The sequence below is a fragment of the Lissotriton helveticus genome, chromosome 7, assembly GCF_964261635.1.
Source record: "Lissotriton helveticus chromosome 7, aLisHel1.1, whole genome shotgun sequence".
In the NCBI taxonomy this organism is placed as follows: Eukaryota; Metazoa; Chordata; class Amphibia; order Caudata; family Salamandridae; genus Lissotriton; species Lissotriton helveticus.
In genome coordinates this window covers 587,608,858-587,624,420 of record NC_136068.1, presented here as the reverse complement: position 1 = coordinate 587,624,420, position 15,563 = coordinate 587,608,858, and the positions used below count along the sequence as shown (strand labels likewise).

General features: G+C 43.4%; 1 protein-coding gene across 10 annotated transcripts in view; it reads right to left on the bottom strand.

Annotated features, from left to right (window-relative positions):
* Positions 1-15,563, bottom strand: part of BRD8 (bromodomain containing 8) — a 791,877-nt gene that overhangs the window by 321,406 nt on the left and 454,908 nt on the right. The window contains exon 22 of one of the 10 annotated variants that reach the window (XM_078652731.1): positions 13,287-13,825. The exons of the other annotated variants lie outside the window; for them this stretch is intronic. Coding sequence (XP_078508857.1) covers positions 13,766-13,825 — 60 coding nt within the window. The 3' untranslated portion in view covers positions 13,287-13,765. Of the gene's footprint in view, positions 1-13,286; positions 13,826-15,563 lie in introns of those variants that run through there. 10 annotated transcript variants of the gene reach the window in all.

Here is a 15,563-nt window from a genome sequence, read left to right as displayed (position 1 = left end):
CGCTACCGACATATTTCGGCAACAGGCCCCACAGGACTTTTTTTTTTTTTTTTTTTTTAAACCTTTATTATACAGAAAGTGCTCACAAATACGGGCCTACAACCCATCGGGCCGGCCACCACACTTAAAGAAACACATCGGGCAGTACAGAAGTTCCAACAGGCTATCATAGCAAACCATACTGGAAGCAAAGGCGAAAAGCCACAGAGCAACCACCACGAGCAGGATAAAAGAAGGTTGATTTTATAATAGAAGAAAGGGTATAGCAGAATAATGGCAATCAGTAAAGTCCTGAGGGCCGTGGCTGGCCGCGGGCAAGCAGAAATGCAGAACACAGGATAATTAAAAAAGAACAGTTACATTTTGGCAAGGGTAGAACGTGAGTCCCACAGTAATAAGCAATTGCAACCGCTGCCCGGCGCCCACCCACCACAACGAGAGCCCACAATGATACACAGAACTGAAAATAGGCGTGCAAAGCAAAGAGCCCTCCGCTACAACAACCCAGGGGAGGAAAGGAAAAAAGGGGGGGGGAGGGAAAAAGGGAAAGGACATTGGGAAAAAAAGGGGGGGGGAAAGAAAAGAAAGAACGCGGCATCACTGCATGCGCCCCATGGCTAACGAAGCACTCAAAAATAGACCGGCAAATGGAACTAGTGGTAACAGGAGTAATGAATGTGTAGTAGACCGTGACGGCAGAAAGACCAGAAGGCCCATGCTAGCAAAAACACCCCAGGGGGCCCACATGCCGACACCGCGTCCCGAAAAAGGGGATACATAAGAGCCATAGAACCAAAAAAGGAAAAAAGGTGAAAAAAAAAACGGAAGCTTGTTTCCGTTCCAGGGAAGGCATGGCTAGGCAGTTCGGGCTGGACTGTTCCCATGAGGCACAGGGTCAGACTGATTTGCATATGGCCATGTCTGAACTGGGGTGGCAGAGTGGGCTAAAGAACGGTGATGGATTAAACCCAGATCTGTTGACTGGGTGTGAGTGTTTGATTGGTTCAGATGCTCTGTCCATCACCACCCCCTTTCGTACCACTTTGTTCGCCATAAGTTGGCAGGGTATGCTCAGACGTGAGTCCCTTGCTCCCTTTGCCACTGGATTCAAGCAAGCCGGGCTGAAGACGGCTGAAATGCCAGAAACCGGTCCTCGGAAGCTTGTTTCCGGTCCAGGGAAGGCATGGCTAGGCAGTTCGGGCTGGACTGTTCCCATGAGGCACAGGGTCAGTCTGATTTGCATATGGCCATGTCTGAACTGGGGTGGCAGAGTGGGCTAAAGAACGGTGATGGATTAAACCCAGATCTGTTGACTGGGTGTGAGTGTTTGATTGGTTCAGATGCTCCGTCCATCACCACCCCCTTTTGTACCACTATGTAGCCATATAGGCCAGCAAGCTGTCCCTTGAAGACTTTTCCTTGGTCCTGGGTACAAGCAGGAGCAGGTTCAGCTATTCAGGTCTCCCTAGAGGTCTCACACAGCAGGCACAGTCCTTCTTTTCTCTTTCACAGGTCCAGAAAGGGTTATAAGGCCTGTGGTGTTACTTTTATGGTCAGCGCTAGCCTGAGGGCGGGGTGACTTCTAGCTTCTCCCTAACCAATAAGGTAAAAGTTCCCAGAGGCACCTCCACCCACTTTTTCAGCAGTTCCCGTTTGCTCTACAGAACACCATCCTAGAGTACACCTTACTCCTAAAATATAAGAGGAGGAAACCATTTTTCCCTTGTGCAGAGCCTGTGTGCCCACCCAGACGTGTGCTCAGGTAAAAGAGTTGCCCCTTTCATTGTGGTCACTCAAAATAGACTGCGTTTGGAGCCAGCCAGGAAGTGGGAACAAAGATTTGCTTTCCCCGGCCTCAACCTACCTTTACTTGTGAAAGGACAGGCCCTCTACAAGTTGATGAAGATCCTAGGTCCATCCTTACTGACTGTCCTGCAAGGAGAAGAAAAATACTTCCCAACAACCCAGACCATTGTTTCTCGTCTGGAACCAGATTTCACTCCTCACTAAAGTCAATCACTGGCTGGACAGCTGCTGTCAGGCTAATGCAAATTAGCCGCGGAGGGCTTTTGGCAAAAAAGGTAACTTTTTAAAGTTACTTTTCATAAATAGTAATTAAAAATCTGACTTCATCATTGAACTGCACTTTTAATAAATATTACAAATTGTGGTTGAATCATTCTTGTAGCTTGTCCCAAACTCAAGATAGTAGAATTAGTATTTTAATCTGTACTTTAGTTTTCTCATAGGACAGCTAGAACATTCCACAGTAAAAATTGATTTTGGGGGCTTGTCACTGCAGGGACATTTTAACAATTCAATGTCTACATGTCCCGTTTTTAAATACCATGCACCCTTCCTTGATGGTGACAAGGCCTCGCTTTAAGAGGAAAAAACAGGGAGGCCTGCGTTTCTCCATCCTGGCCCCCCGCTTCTGGAATGCCCTCCCTTTCACCATCCGGTCCCTCTCTGTCTACATGGACTTCCGTAAAGCCTTAAAAACTCACCTCTTTTCCCTAGCTTTTTCTCTGCAATAATCTCCCGGCACCTCCCCCTCCTATGTCAAGTCACAGCGCCAAGAAACCGCTAGGTGTTAGTGCGCTCAATAAATTTCTTCCACTTCAACTTCAACTTCAAGGCCTACACGGGGGTGACTTATTAATATCTAAAAGGAAGGTTCTTCCCCCATCAAAAGAGATATTGTGAGAAGTCAAGCTTCAGGTGTAAACAGCAGCAGTCAAGCTACATTTAGAGGCCAGAAGCCACATGTTCATGTTTCCATGTTAGGTAAGTCTCCTGTTAGAAGGGAAATGTTGCTGAATCTAGTGATGAAGGATGGCAAGGCAAATTGACCAAGTTCAATGTTTTTCTTAGATTAAAGGGGTATGCAGAGGTAGCAGCAAGCTTGAGTTTGTTGATGATTTCTGTTCATGAAGTGCTCAATTACTAGAGCAAATGAGTCTAAAAAGGTGTCTCTTGGTGGTACCGGAAGGGTTCATGTTGGCTCGAAGCTTGGCTGTTTTCTTGTTAAAGAAGGACATGAGGTAGTCATAGAACTTTCTTGATAGACCTGGAAGAGTTCTTTGGCAGAGTAACTATTTTGGTGATACTAAACTGGAAGACTTGTTTTTAGCTTTACTGATTGGTACTTTATAGCCCCTTTCATGGATGGGGCAGGTGGTTCTGTCAGATGGGAGGCAAGACTTTTTCAAACAACTTTCTAGCCCTCTGCACTTTCATTTAGTTGAGTCAGCTCTTAGGAGAGCTATTCTGTATGACTTTAGAGGATTCAAATCCTTTTTCCTGATGACCGTGGTGGTCAAGAATTTCAGCTGGGTTTTCTAAAGAAGTGTATCTCTTGTTAGCGACAGCCTGGACTAGGCCTTTGGAATTAACATTTCCTTTAACCCATGATGTGGGAAACTCAGGGAGGGGGTAGTTCGGCTGTCATAAACCAAGAGAGCTCTCTTTAGAGGGGAAAAAAGAAGAGGAAAGAGTCAAATGATGACAGCCGCTGGTAGTCCGTGAAGCAAACATTTGGGACGTGTAACAGTAGAATGAACAGCCTAGGACAGGCACTGTGTGTATAAGCATTTAACAATAAGGAGTAGCCCAGATTATCCCTCTTGTCCAGGACTCACTGTGCGCTAGGAGTTCAGGGGGTCGACAGCATAGATTTTACATTTTCCAAAAATGAAAGGTCACTTTGAGGAAGATCTAAAGTATTATGCCAAGTTCAGGAATTCAGTTTGGAAGGATTCAAGAGCTTGTCTGGGACATGATAGTTGAGAGCACAAACAATGGAGGTGGTAGGACCAGAAATACATTTGTCAAGCGCGGCATTAAAGGACTTGTAGAGGGAGCTTTTGACTTCAGGACAAATAATATATTTATGATGGATTAAGGCCACTTTGAATCCCTCTGGTAAATTGTCCGATTGGGGCGGTGGTGTTGGTAAGCTTGTTTCAGTGTAAAAAAGTGAACTAAATAGTTTCTTACCTATATGAGTAGTTTTGCAGATTGAAGAATGTTCTGTATTCACATGCTGTGTATTATGCTGTCATCCAGTGGTTGGGTCTGGAATTCTACAGTATCCTAGCAGTCCCCCTTCTCGTTTTTTTCCTTCTTTTCTTCTGGACGTCAACGATTCCACTATTTGGTGCCTTATCCAGCCTCTCTTGACGTCATATACCCTTCCACGTGGTTGCCATCTTTAGATTCTTTTTTTTCTTCAACTATTTTGTTTTGCAGCATGAAACTTTTCTTGATTCTCATTTGATTCTCATGCTGTGCATTGATTTTGTAGCGGTTTGCCAAACCTGTGATGATTGGGATGAAGAGGAGCTTGAATTTATAAATAGGCGGTTTAATATTTTTTTGTCCCACTTGAGGTTCCTTGTTCATTTGAATATCTATGCAATAACGTTTCGTAAAAGTGTGCACTGATGACCAAGTAGCTGCCATGTAAATGTCTTGCAAAGGTATATTTGATAGAAAGGCTATTATTGCTCCTTTTTTCGGTGTAGAGTGAGCCTTTGATTTGGAATCTACTGAATTCCTGCACTTGAGTGACATAATTGGATTGCTTGTGAAATCAATTTTGCAATTGTATACCCTTTGTCACTGGTTTTCCCATGTTGTTGTCTACAAACAACACAAATAACTGCTTTGTCTTCCTACTTGCCCTTGTCTTTTAGTACATAATTGCTCTTCTTGCGTCTAATGTGTGTAACATTCTTTCCTCTTGATTTTTAGGCTCCTGGAAAAAACTGGTATTTGAATTGACTGATTTTTGTGAAAATGAGAAATTACTTTGGGTAGGAATTGTGGATCCGTCTTATGACTATTCTGTCCTAATGGATTTGCAAATATGGTTCTTGGATTGTAAGAGCCTGCAGTTCACTCACAGTGTGAAGGGATGTCATTGCGACAATTAATGCTGTTTTCAGAGTGAGTATCTTTAGGGAGGCCGTGTGCAATGGTTCAAAAGGATTTCTTCTTAGTTGTGTTAGTACCAGGTTTAAGTTCCATGTAGGGGCTGGCACTGGCCTAGGTAGTACTATCCTTTTTGCTCCTTCTAGGAATCTTTTTATTACAAGTGTTCTAATGAAACGGCTACCTTTAAGACCTCTTTTGTAGGCCACTATTGCTGCTAAATACACTTTGAATGAAGCATAAGTTTGTTTGCGGCAATTGAGGTGCGTAAGATATTTAAGGACTGTTGTGTCATTGGTGTTCTCCTACAATAGCCCCCTTTTTTTTTACAACACTTTGAATATCTTTCCCATTTGGCTATGTAACACTTCCTTATTGCTGGCCTTCTTGCTTCTCTGAGAATGGCTATTGTGTATTCTGTAAACCTTGGTGGCCAAACTCAATGTCCTCAGGAGCCATGCTGCCAAACTGTAACTTTCTGGTTCCTGATGAAGAACTCTTCCCCTTTCCATTGAAAGCAGGTCTTGTTGTCTTGATAATCTCTGAATGTTAGCCTGCGCCATTTATATAAGGACAGAGTACCAAGTGTGTCTGGCCCATGGAGGGGCAATGAGTATTGGTTTCATGTTGGTATGTTTGCATTTGAAGATTACCCTGTGTAACAGTGGCATCAGGGGAAAAGTGTAAGCAAATATCCCTGACCAGCTTATTGACCGAGCATTCCCCAGGGATTGGTGGTGTTGATGTCTAGACGCATAGTACTGGCATTTTACGTTTGCTGGCATTGTTAAATGATCTATTTTTGGTTTTCCCCATTGTTTCGATATCTGTCTGAGTGCTGCTTGATTGAGTTTCCACTCGTGGGAGGATGATGCTTGCCTGCTTAGCTTGTCTACTTAGACATTGTCTTTTCCTAGAAGATTAATTGCCATTAAGTGTATTTGTCTCTGATTGGCCCACTTCCAGATTTCCTGAACTAGTCTTAAATGAACGAGATAAAAAGTTGTTGTGTTGTTTATTTGAACTAAAATAGATTTTCCCACAGCTCTTTCTGAAAGGGATTTAAAGCCTAGGAATACTGTCTTTAGCTCCAGAACATTGATATGCTGTATTGCTCCGCCAGTACCTTGAATTGATAGTGTGTCGTTTTTACTACAAAGCGCAAATATCTCATGTGTCAGTGATTCATTGGGATGTGCAAGTATACATCTTTAAGGTCTATAGTTGCCATGTAATCTCCCTTTTGTTAATGTGGTATAACGTCTTGCAATCTTGTCATCTTTAATCTTTGTGTTTTTATGGACTTGTTTATAAAACGAAGGTCCAGTATCGGGTGATGAGTGCTGTCCTGTTTTGGACTTAAGAAACAAGTTGAGTTATTTCCCTGATTGATCTCTTTTGTGGGCACCCATTCTGTTGCTCTCTTTACCAGCAATTCCTCTACTTCTTTGAGCAGACAAGATGTTTCCTCTTTTGATTCGGCCACTTTCTTCGGTCCCTTTGCTGGTGGTGTCTTTATAAATTCTATGCAGTATCCAAATTTTACGATGTTTATTATCCAATTGTCTCAGGTCACCTTCCCCCACTCCTGAGCAAAGCTATTTATTTTTCTTCCACGGGTGTTGTGTGTGAGAGGTCTTGATGGCATGACAAGTCACTTGCTGGAGGAAACTACTCCTTTTCTGTGAGGTTGTGCTCTTCCTCTTGAACCTCCCCGAAAGGGCTGGCGTCCCTGTGTCTGATACTGCCAATGTTGTGATGGTGTCTGAGCTTGGCTTGTGCCCTGAAACCCTTCCTGTGAAGTTGTTCCAGTAAAACTTCCTCTCCCTGCAGTTCTTCGGACCGGTGGGGTTCCTCTCCTCAGGTTTCCTCTGAATTGCAAGGCTCCCTTTGACTTTGCCATCTTGATAACCTTTCTAATTGTTAAAGGGTTTCATCCACTGTGCTACCGAAAAGTTGCTTCTCATTGAACGGCACACTGATGATGTCTGCCTGTACCTCTGGCTTGAAACCAGGCACCCTCAACCATGCATGGCGTCTCAGTGTTGTTCCGGCCATCATTTGAAGACTTGCAGTGTCAGATGCGTCTAGTGCTGACTTGAAACAACCACAAAAAATTCCTATACTGATACTCATTCAGACATCATATTTGTTCCAAAGGCCAGGAGACCTAAACAACCCGGTTGAAAAAAATGGAATTTTAATTTTTCATTTCAAATATTTTTCTTATTTCATACTTTGTTTCGATTGTAAATGAATTTTTCTCGATTTCACAATATATAAATAAATACAAATATGAAGATACACTAAAGATACCACAACATGTGAAACAAAAATGCACAAATGTGATGCATATAAAATACAAATCAATATATATATATATACTAGCTGACCGTCCCGACGTTGTCCGGGTATAAAAAAGATTTACGTGAAGGACGGCAAACTTTACCGAACGCTACCCCACCGCTTTCCAATGCAGCAGGCATCTTAGAATGCACACGCCCACACACAACAACGCTGAAGGGCACGCACACCTCTCGACGTGCACGAACGCTAATCTCATCACAGTGAGATTAGCGTTCGTGCACGTTGTGAGGTGTGCGTGCTGTTCAGCGTTGTTGTGTGTGGTCGTGTGCATTCTGAGACGTGTGGGCGTTTGCATTCTGAGACGCCTGAGTTTATCCCCGGTTGAGATCGGTAAAGCTTATGCCCACAAAGGTTGTTTCGCAACATATGTTATTAACGCCGCCTGTATGGCAATGTGCGTGAATACGGCGCACCTTGTGTCTTCTATACGGACGTGTGAGAAGTGATTATAACTCGTGAGTGGAAAGGCGCGCTACTGAATGACGCGGGCATTTTTTTGTTATAAAATTTGTGGCACGCCCCTCTGAGAACGCTGTTGTGGTGCGCCCTTCTCACGAAGTATAATGTGTGTACTTTGACACGGCTACGACCACGCCCCCGACATGCCCATGGCCCTCTGAGTGTGTAGTTTGACACGCCCACGAACACGCCCCCGACACGCCCACGCCAATGCCCACGCCCACCAGGGACTACTTTACCCCTAGGGTTCTTTGACGTTTCTAATGTATATGGTGGCCACCTGTATAGCCTATGTCCATCTGCTGCAACTCCTCTTTCCAATGCTGTATTGGGTGTTGTGATTGGTGCTGTACTTCTTGAGTTTACCCGCCTCAAAGGTTTCAGCTCTCTCTTTATAATAGTAGTATGGATATGGATATATATATATATATATATATATATATATATATATATATATATATATATATATATATATATATATACTAGCAGCCCGCCCCGACGTTGTCCGGGGGCAATGAGGCTTCAGGGCCAACCGCCCGCCCAGGCCCCCACCCGCCCCGGCCCCCCCCGGACATTGTCCGTGCATGCCCATGCACGGACACGGACCAGATGGACCTGTACGCACATATGCGCATCTACGTCCTTGCATTGTTTCTTATTGCTTTTTTTCTGCTGCTGCACAGCTTCGGGAAAAAGCTTTTCTGTTTGCCCACGCTGCACAGCACTATTAACTGTGCTAATGCGGTTTTGTTTTTGTATTCAGGGACGGACACGGACCAGATGTAATCAGGGCCAACCGCCCGCCCCCTCCCGCCCCGGCCCCCTCCCGCCCCGCCCCCCTCCCGCCCCGACTCCCTCCCGACCCGACATTTTCCATTTCCCTTTGCCTTACCTGATCCGCCGCTCCTCCCCGCGCTCCTCACTTCACCGCCGCTCCATGTCCGCCGCTCCTCCTCGTCATCACGCACATCGCGGCCAACGCTACGTCGCGGCAGGCGCTACTTTCAGGGGACTACTTTTTTTTAAAGTTTAAGTTTTAAATTTACGTATAATTTTTATTTTTTATAGCCTATGTCCATCTGCACACCCTGACAATTTTAACGATGTATCGGGTGTGTGGATTGGCGCTGAGGTTCACGAGTTTACCTGGCTCAAAGGTTTCTGTTCTCTCTTTATACTAGTAGTATAGATAAAGTCAAAATTGTGAGCTAACCAGCTCACCGTGCCTTTCCCAGCCACTCCATGGCGGCGGTCAGTGATTAGGCAGGCAGCCTCAATCAAAACACCACGGCCGTCTCACAATACAAAAAGACAGCAATCACGGACACACAGTTGGCTGCAGCAAACCTCAGTTTATTTTCACTCCGGTCTTTGGCAAGTAGCACTCTATATATATATATTCCACGAGGATTTTCATCGATTTAAGGCAAAAAAGACGAGCCACACCAGGTCTGCAGGTAAAAGTTCCACGGGTTTATTCAGGCAAACAGTTACGGTTTTGATTGTAAATGAATTTTTCTTGATTTCACAATATATAAATAAATACAAATATGAACATACACTAAATACACCACAACATGTGAAACAAAAACACACAAATGTGATGCATATAAAATACAAATCAATATATATATATATATATATACGACGAAGGCGAACCGCGTCTTTTTTGTGTGCAATAAATCCTTTGGATTTGACCCCCGTGAATTTTATATATATATATATATATATATATATATATATATATATATATATATATATATATATATATATATATATATGTATGTATGTATGTATGTATGTATGTATGTATGTATGTATGTATGTATGTATATATATATATATATATATATATATATATATACATACATACATATATATATATATATATATATATCATAGGTGCCTATGACAACTCACTTCACCAGCTGGTGAATGAGGAGACTGATGTTCGTTCGACAAAAGTTTGAGCTTGGTGTTCTACATCCTGAGGAGAACCCGACATTATTGTCATTGGGGTTCGAAACGCGTCGACTCGTCTCTTTCTTAATCAAATAGGTGTCCATTAAAATGAGAAGACCACTTGTTGCTCACTAAAGATTATGTGTATATGATTTTCTAGAATATTAGGGTGGTTTCGCTGAATTATATTTTGTTTGTTTCTAATTATATATTGATTTGTATTTTATATGTATCACATTTGTGTGTTTTTGTTTGTCACATGTTGTGGTGTCTTTAGTGTATGTTCATAATTGTATTTATATATATATATATATATATATATATTGTGAAATCAAGAAAAATTCATTTTCATTCAAAACAAAGGAATGAAATAAGAAAACATATTTGAAATGAAAAATAAAAATTCAATTTTTTTCAACCAGGTTGTTTAGGTCTCCTGGCCTTTGGAACAAATGTGATGTCTGAATGAGTATCAGTATTGACATTTTTGTATGGTTGTTTCTATTATATTAGTCCGGCCTTACTGATTAGGGGCCAAACCTTTACTTGTTATTACTAGTGCTGACTTGAGGAATGTATTCGTAATGTTTTCCCCTCCTCTTCCAGGGAAGCTGCTCTTTTTCGATACTGTTCGGGCAAGTGCTTCATTAGCTCTGCCATCTCATCCCAGTTCTGGTATGCGTATCTACTGAGGAGAGCGTTTGAGTTGGCTATTCTCCACTGGGTTGCCGCACCGCTCTCAAATTTCCTGCCCACCATATCCATCTTCTTTCTCCCTTTACCTGGTGGGGGTTTCAATCTTGTTGGGATGTTTGGCCTTTTCCTGGCTGTAGCTGCAATGATGGGAGTCAGCTGGGACTGTTCCTCTTATGTACAGAGGATACTTTGAGGAATGCTTGTATTTTTTCCCTGCCCTCGGTGAGACAACTCTGCACATTGCAGGCTCCTTAAAGGCCTCTCTCTGTTGATCTAGGCAGCATTGGTAGGAACTGGTTCCTGGTCTGAGAAGGCAGCAATGTCTCTAAGAGGAAGCAGGATTGTGTTTTTTCCTCCTTAATTGTACACCATATTTATCAGCTGCTCTTTTTACGAGCTGTCCATACACTGTAATATCATTTGGAGGGGAAGGCCTTGATGGATAAGAATCAATTCCCTCCTCTGGAGAATCTGTTTCAATGTCTTGCTACTGGGTTTCCACATACCCTGACCCTTCAGGGTCCTGAAGCATACTCATTTCCATTTTATCAGGATCATCTTATTTGAGGAAGTACTCTTGTTCTTCTTGCTCCTCCTGTGGCTCTGGTGCCAAATAGGAGTCGAATTCTTCAACACCTTTCTCCTATTCTTTCTTTGGCATCAAAAGCTTTTGAGGGATTCTGAATCAAAATACTTTTTCTTCAGCAGAAGTGCAACCATTTCTGCTTCGAGGCATTTTTTTTTCCGCTCGATAACGACAGATCAAACTTCAGTGTTGAGTATTGTCGAAGATTTTCTTTTTGACATTAAGGTTTCCTTCGACGGTGTATCGCTCAGCACCTCCCAACTTCTGTCTTCTTTTGATGTCAAAACCTCTAGACTTTGATCATCTTTCGACGACTTTGTCTTTTTGGGAGTATAACTGCCTGCGGTGTCCTCGAGGTGGGACTAAAGGTGTTCCCTTTGAGTTTGCTTGCCTTCTGTCAACGATTTCTTCGGCCCAGAAGCAGCTCTCTATGTTTTAGAGTCTGGTGTTCTAGATTCCACCCCCAGAAAGTTTATTCAGAGTTATCAGAGTCCTTATTTTCTTTTAGCTTCCGATGTTCCCTCTCAATGTCGATGATTCGCATCTTGACGTCAAAGCCTTCTTCCATCTGCCGTGTTAGGAATGTTATCTTCGTCGTTGCTCGAAAAATCCAGGCTTTCTAGTGATGGGAGTCTGTTTCTGGCCCTGCATGGCGTATTGTGTGTGCCTCTGTTTGTCCCTTGCCCTCAACGTCTTCAGCTTGAAATTCGCACAGGCCTCGCAGTGGTTGCACTTGTGGTCAAGCGGGAGGAAAAGGTTTCACACCTGATGGGTGCCCTTCTGGGCGAATTTGTGGTGGAACTTCGGGCAAAAATTGAAAGGTTCTTACTCCATATCAAGCAGAACAGATATGGCCTTGACGTATAAGATCAAAATATTCTTTTCGAGTAACGTTTTCGGTAAACTTCTTTGGTGTCTTGTCAATGAAACTTCATCCAAACTTCTTAATTTCACCCATCGGAGAGCCTACCGCTATGCTTCCAGACCCAATAATGGGAAAAATGAATCTGAAGAGGACGACCATGCATGGGAGCTTCTAGGGAGGACATATGACATCAAGAGAGGCTGGATTAGACAGCAAATGGTGGGATCATTGAGGGTCAGAAGAAAAAGAAAAAAAAGAGAGAAAAGAAGTAATATTAGGACATTGGGAATTCGGGACCCAAACACTAGTGGATCAATAATGCACAGCATATGAATACAGAAAAGATTCATGCTGCAAAACAAGGAGGTACATCCACAACAGTGTCACTGGCAAGCATGTTTCAGTGTAAGAAAATAAACAAGGAGATACTTCCGCAACAGTGTCTTTGATGCAGGTGGTATGTTTGACAGTGGACTTCAAATTAATGAGTGCAACGCTAAGAGAGGCTCTGAAACATGAAAAATGTGAAGGAAGGGTCATCATTGTGAGATGGGTGAATGGGTGGGGTCACAAGTTGAATCTGGGCTTTAATAGAATGAAGTAGTTTAGATGTTGGTGGATGGGGAGGGGCGATAGGGCTATATGTGAGTGTTTGTAGGGTTGATATTTTTAGGGAGGTATAATCTGAGGGATATCAGTCACAAAGTCAACAAGAGGGGTAGAGGTCTGGTTGGTGATAGGACAAGGAAGATTGAGAGCACTGCCCTTCGGAGAATCAAATCTGGTACAGAAACATGTCAGCTTGTCATGGTTAGCTTGTACAATCTCCTTCCGTTATAAAACAGGTTATTAGCCGAGAAAGGGCGGGCATCAGGAGGAACATGAGTTGATGGACTCTAGAACTCCTGAAGATCTGCCTTGACTGTTCTCGATCCCTGTGACAGAGAATGTCCTCGCTCTACCTTCTTATAGCTGGCCTGTTTGTATTCTATGCAAGACATGGTCAAGAGGGCCTGAAACCACACCTACAACAAATGTGTTCTTATGTCAGATCAATTCACACCATTTCCCGTGGCGTAACAAAGGCCCCCGCAGCTTCCGCAGTGCGAGGAGGCCCGAGCGCCAGGGGGCACCTCAGCACAGTACCCTGGCCTTAGAGCTCCTGACTGAGTCCTCCATGTAGTTTGCAGGGACCCCCCTCAAGTTTTGTTACGCTAGCAACCATTTCCCTAAATGGAGACAAGCTCTAGCCCAAGCAACCAATAACTATGCTAGCTCAACTACACTGCAGCATACATTCTCAGTGTATGAACAGTAAGCATAGCAAGGCTGCAGAAACATCATTTCCTGTAGCTCTACAGCAGACATAATCGTGTAATGCTGAAGCTCACAAACAAAACACTAGCTTTCATGATCTGAAGACAATTGTATTTATTTTATTATACATATTTACAACAAATGGATAAAAGCACTGCTCTTGGTCTCAGTGTGTCAGATACTGGAAAAAAATTAAATATACACTCCCGATGCTACACAAGGATGCAGCTGACAAAGTCCAGGATACTTCTCTTTCCAATACAGGGCACAACTCCAACTGCCTGTATAAGGACTATTCCCCATCTGGTTAAACCACTGGGTGTTTCAGAAAATGCCAAGCTGATCCTTTTGTCCCTGTTCCCGCTGGTTCCCTCACATAAGGGAGGTGTAGGGCAAGTGATCTAGCAATGGCTTTCCATCACTGCACAGAATTTTCTTCAGTTGTGGTGTGATATGAACTAGGAATCTGGAGGTTTTCTCAGTGCCTTTTTGCACCCACTCACTAACAGAAATACACCATCTACTTCCGCCAGGTTCTCCCTCTGTCTTTATCTTCTGCCGTTCCATAGCTCAGGCTATCACTTCTTCATCTTCATGTCAGCCTCGATGGCGCAGCGGCGTCCCCGGGTACCCCCGTCCTGTTCAATGGAAGAGAAAAAAATGTATATTAGTGACTGTTTTGTTAAGAGACAGGATTAAGATACACAGGTGCACAAGATGAGTGACAGTGTAAAAGAAAATGAATGATGGTAGGATTGTGTCAAATACATTTGGGGAGTGTGTGACATGTGGAACTACTAAATATACACCGCTATGGTGAGGCTGAGCCGCTCACCAGAAGAATGGGGTTGAGTTTCAGAACTACTAGGCACAGCTTTGTCCTACAACTAGGGAGCCAGAGTCCCTCCTACACTTGGGTGTGAGAAGGACTGTGTCCCATGCCTAGGAAGCAGGGCGGAAAAGTAAAGTAAAGAAAATGTAATTAAACATCAAATACAAAATGTGTGCAATCAAACAAACTAGTTTAACATTCAGCATGGTGTCGGAAATTGTAATACTGTTACTGGCACAATCTGCTGACATACCTGTCCTGATGGGGCCCTAAAAGGGCTGCTATCCTCTCTGATGCTAATGGTGCTTCGAAGATGCTAGTCGGGGGTCCACCAGCCAATTTGACCTGACTGTAGAAACTCTCAGCTTCTCTGTCCCAGGAGCTCATCTAGGAATACTCTTGTCTACTAAAGTAAATAAAACCAACACATCGCTGACTGTCACTAGACAGTGACAGTTTGCCAGCCAAGGTCTCAGAGATCTGGAAAGAGTCACAGTAAATCCAAGCAGTGTTGGGAGACTTCCCAAAGGGAATCAGGCACTGTGATCTACCTAGTACTCTTAGGCAGAAAGCAGTACACATTGATATAACAAGCTAGAAAACTTTCTTACCTTAATGAAATCCTAGCAAATGACTGTAGCAAGACCACAGTAATTCCAAAGAACAGATCTCAAAGATCCAAGCTCGACAACACTCATTTTTTGTATCTACCACTTCACTTAGTAACGTAAAGAGGCGAGTTGGAACCTGAAGACTGACCTCATTGGTACTGCACTCAGGCAAGTGAAAAGTGCAGTGGCCTTTTCTTTAGCTTTAGCTTACTTACAACAGCAACAAAAAAACAGATTGTGCTATGCATGATGGTGTATGTATACACTTTATTAAGTACAGTTGCTTGGGGGGCGGGGGTGGCAGTAGGATTACTAGAATAAGCCTGATCTCCAAGAACACTGGTGAGGTGGATCCTGAGGCTGTAGTACATCTAGGGTTGCAAGGACCTCACACTTCTTCATGCAATGAAGAAATAACTAAAGCTCTAACTGGCAATTAAGTATAACCCATTCGAGACATTCCTGCTGCACACCCCACCAAAGTATTGGCTGCCTGACCAAGAATGGTTTAAATCATGTTAATTCACATCACAGAACCCACTGAAGATGGATACAAAGCTCTGACAGATATCCACCGTGATCTCCTGGGAGTCTGTGTACAAGGGTGGCGTTGCCTAACACAGTAGGCTGTACTGGCGACCCCTCAACGCATCACCCGGAATATGATTTTAAGTTATCAGGCCAAATGTTCTGCAGCAGCTGTCCAGTGAGAGCCTAAAGAATAAGTTACTTACCTTTGGTAATGCTCTATGTGGTAGAGACTAGATCTAGCTGCAGATTCCTTACCTTAGAAGTATCCTGAGGTGCCAGACTGGATCCAGAAATGTTTCCACAGCTGTACTTCTGCGCATCAGTAGAAGGTGTCGAGCGACTCCTTAAAGACGCCGTAAACTGGATGTGACGTCGTAGAGTCCATATAAGCCGTCCTCTGAC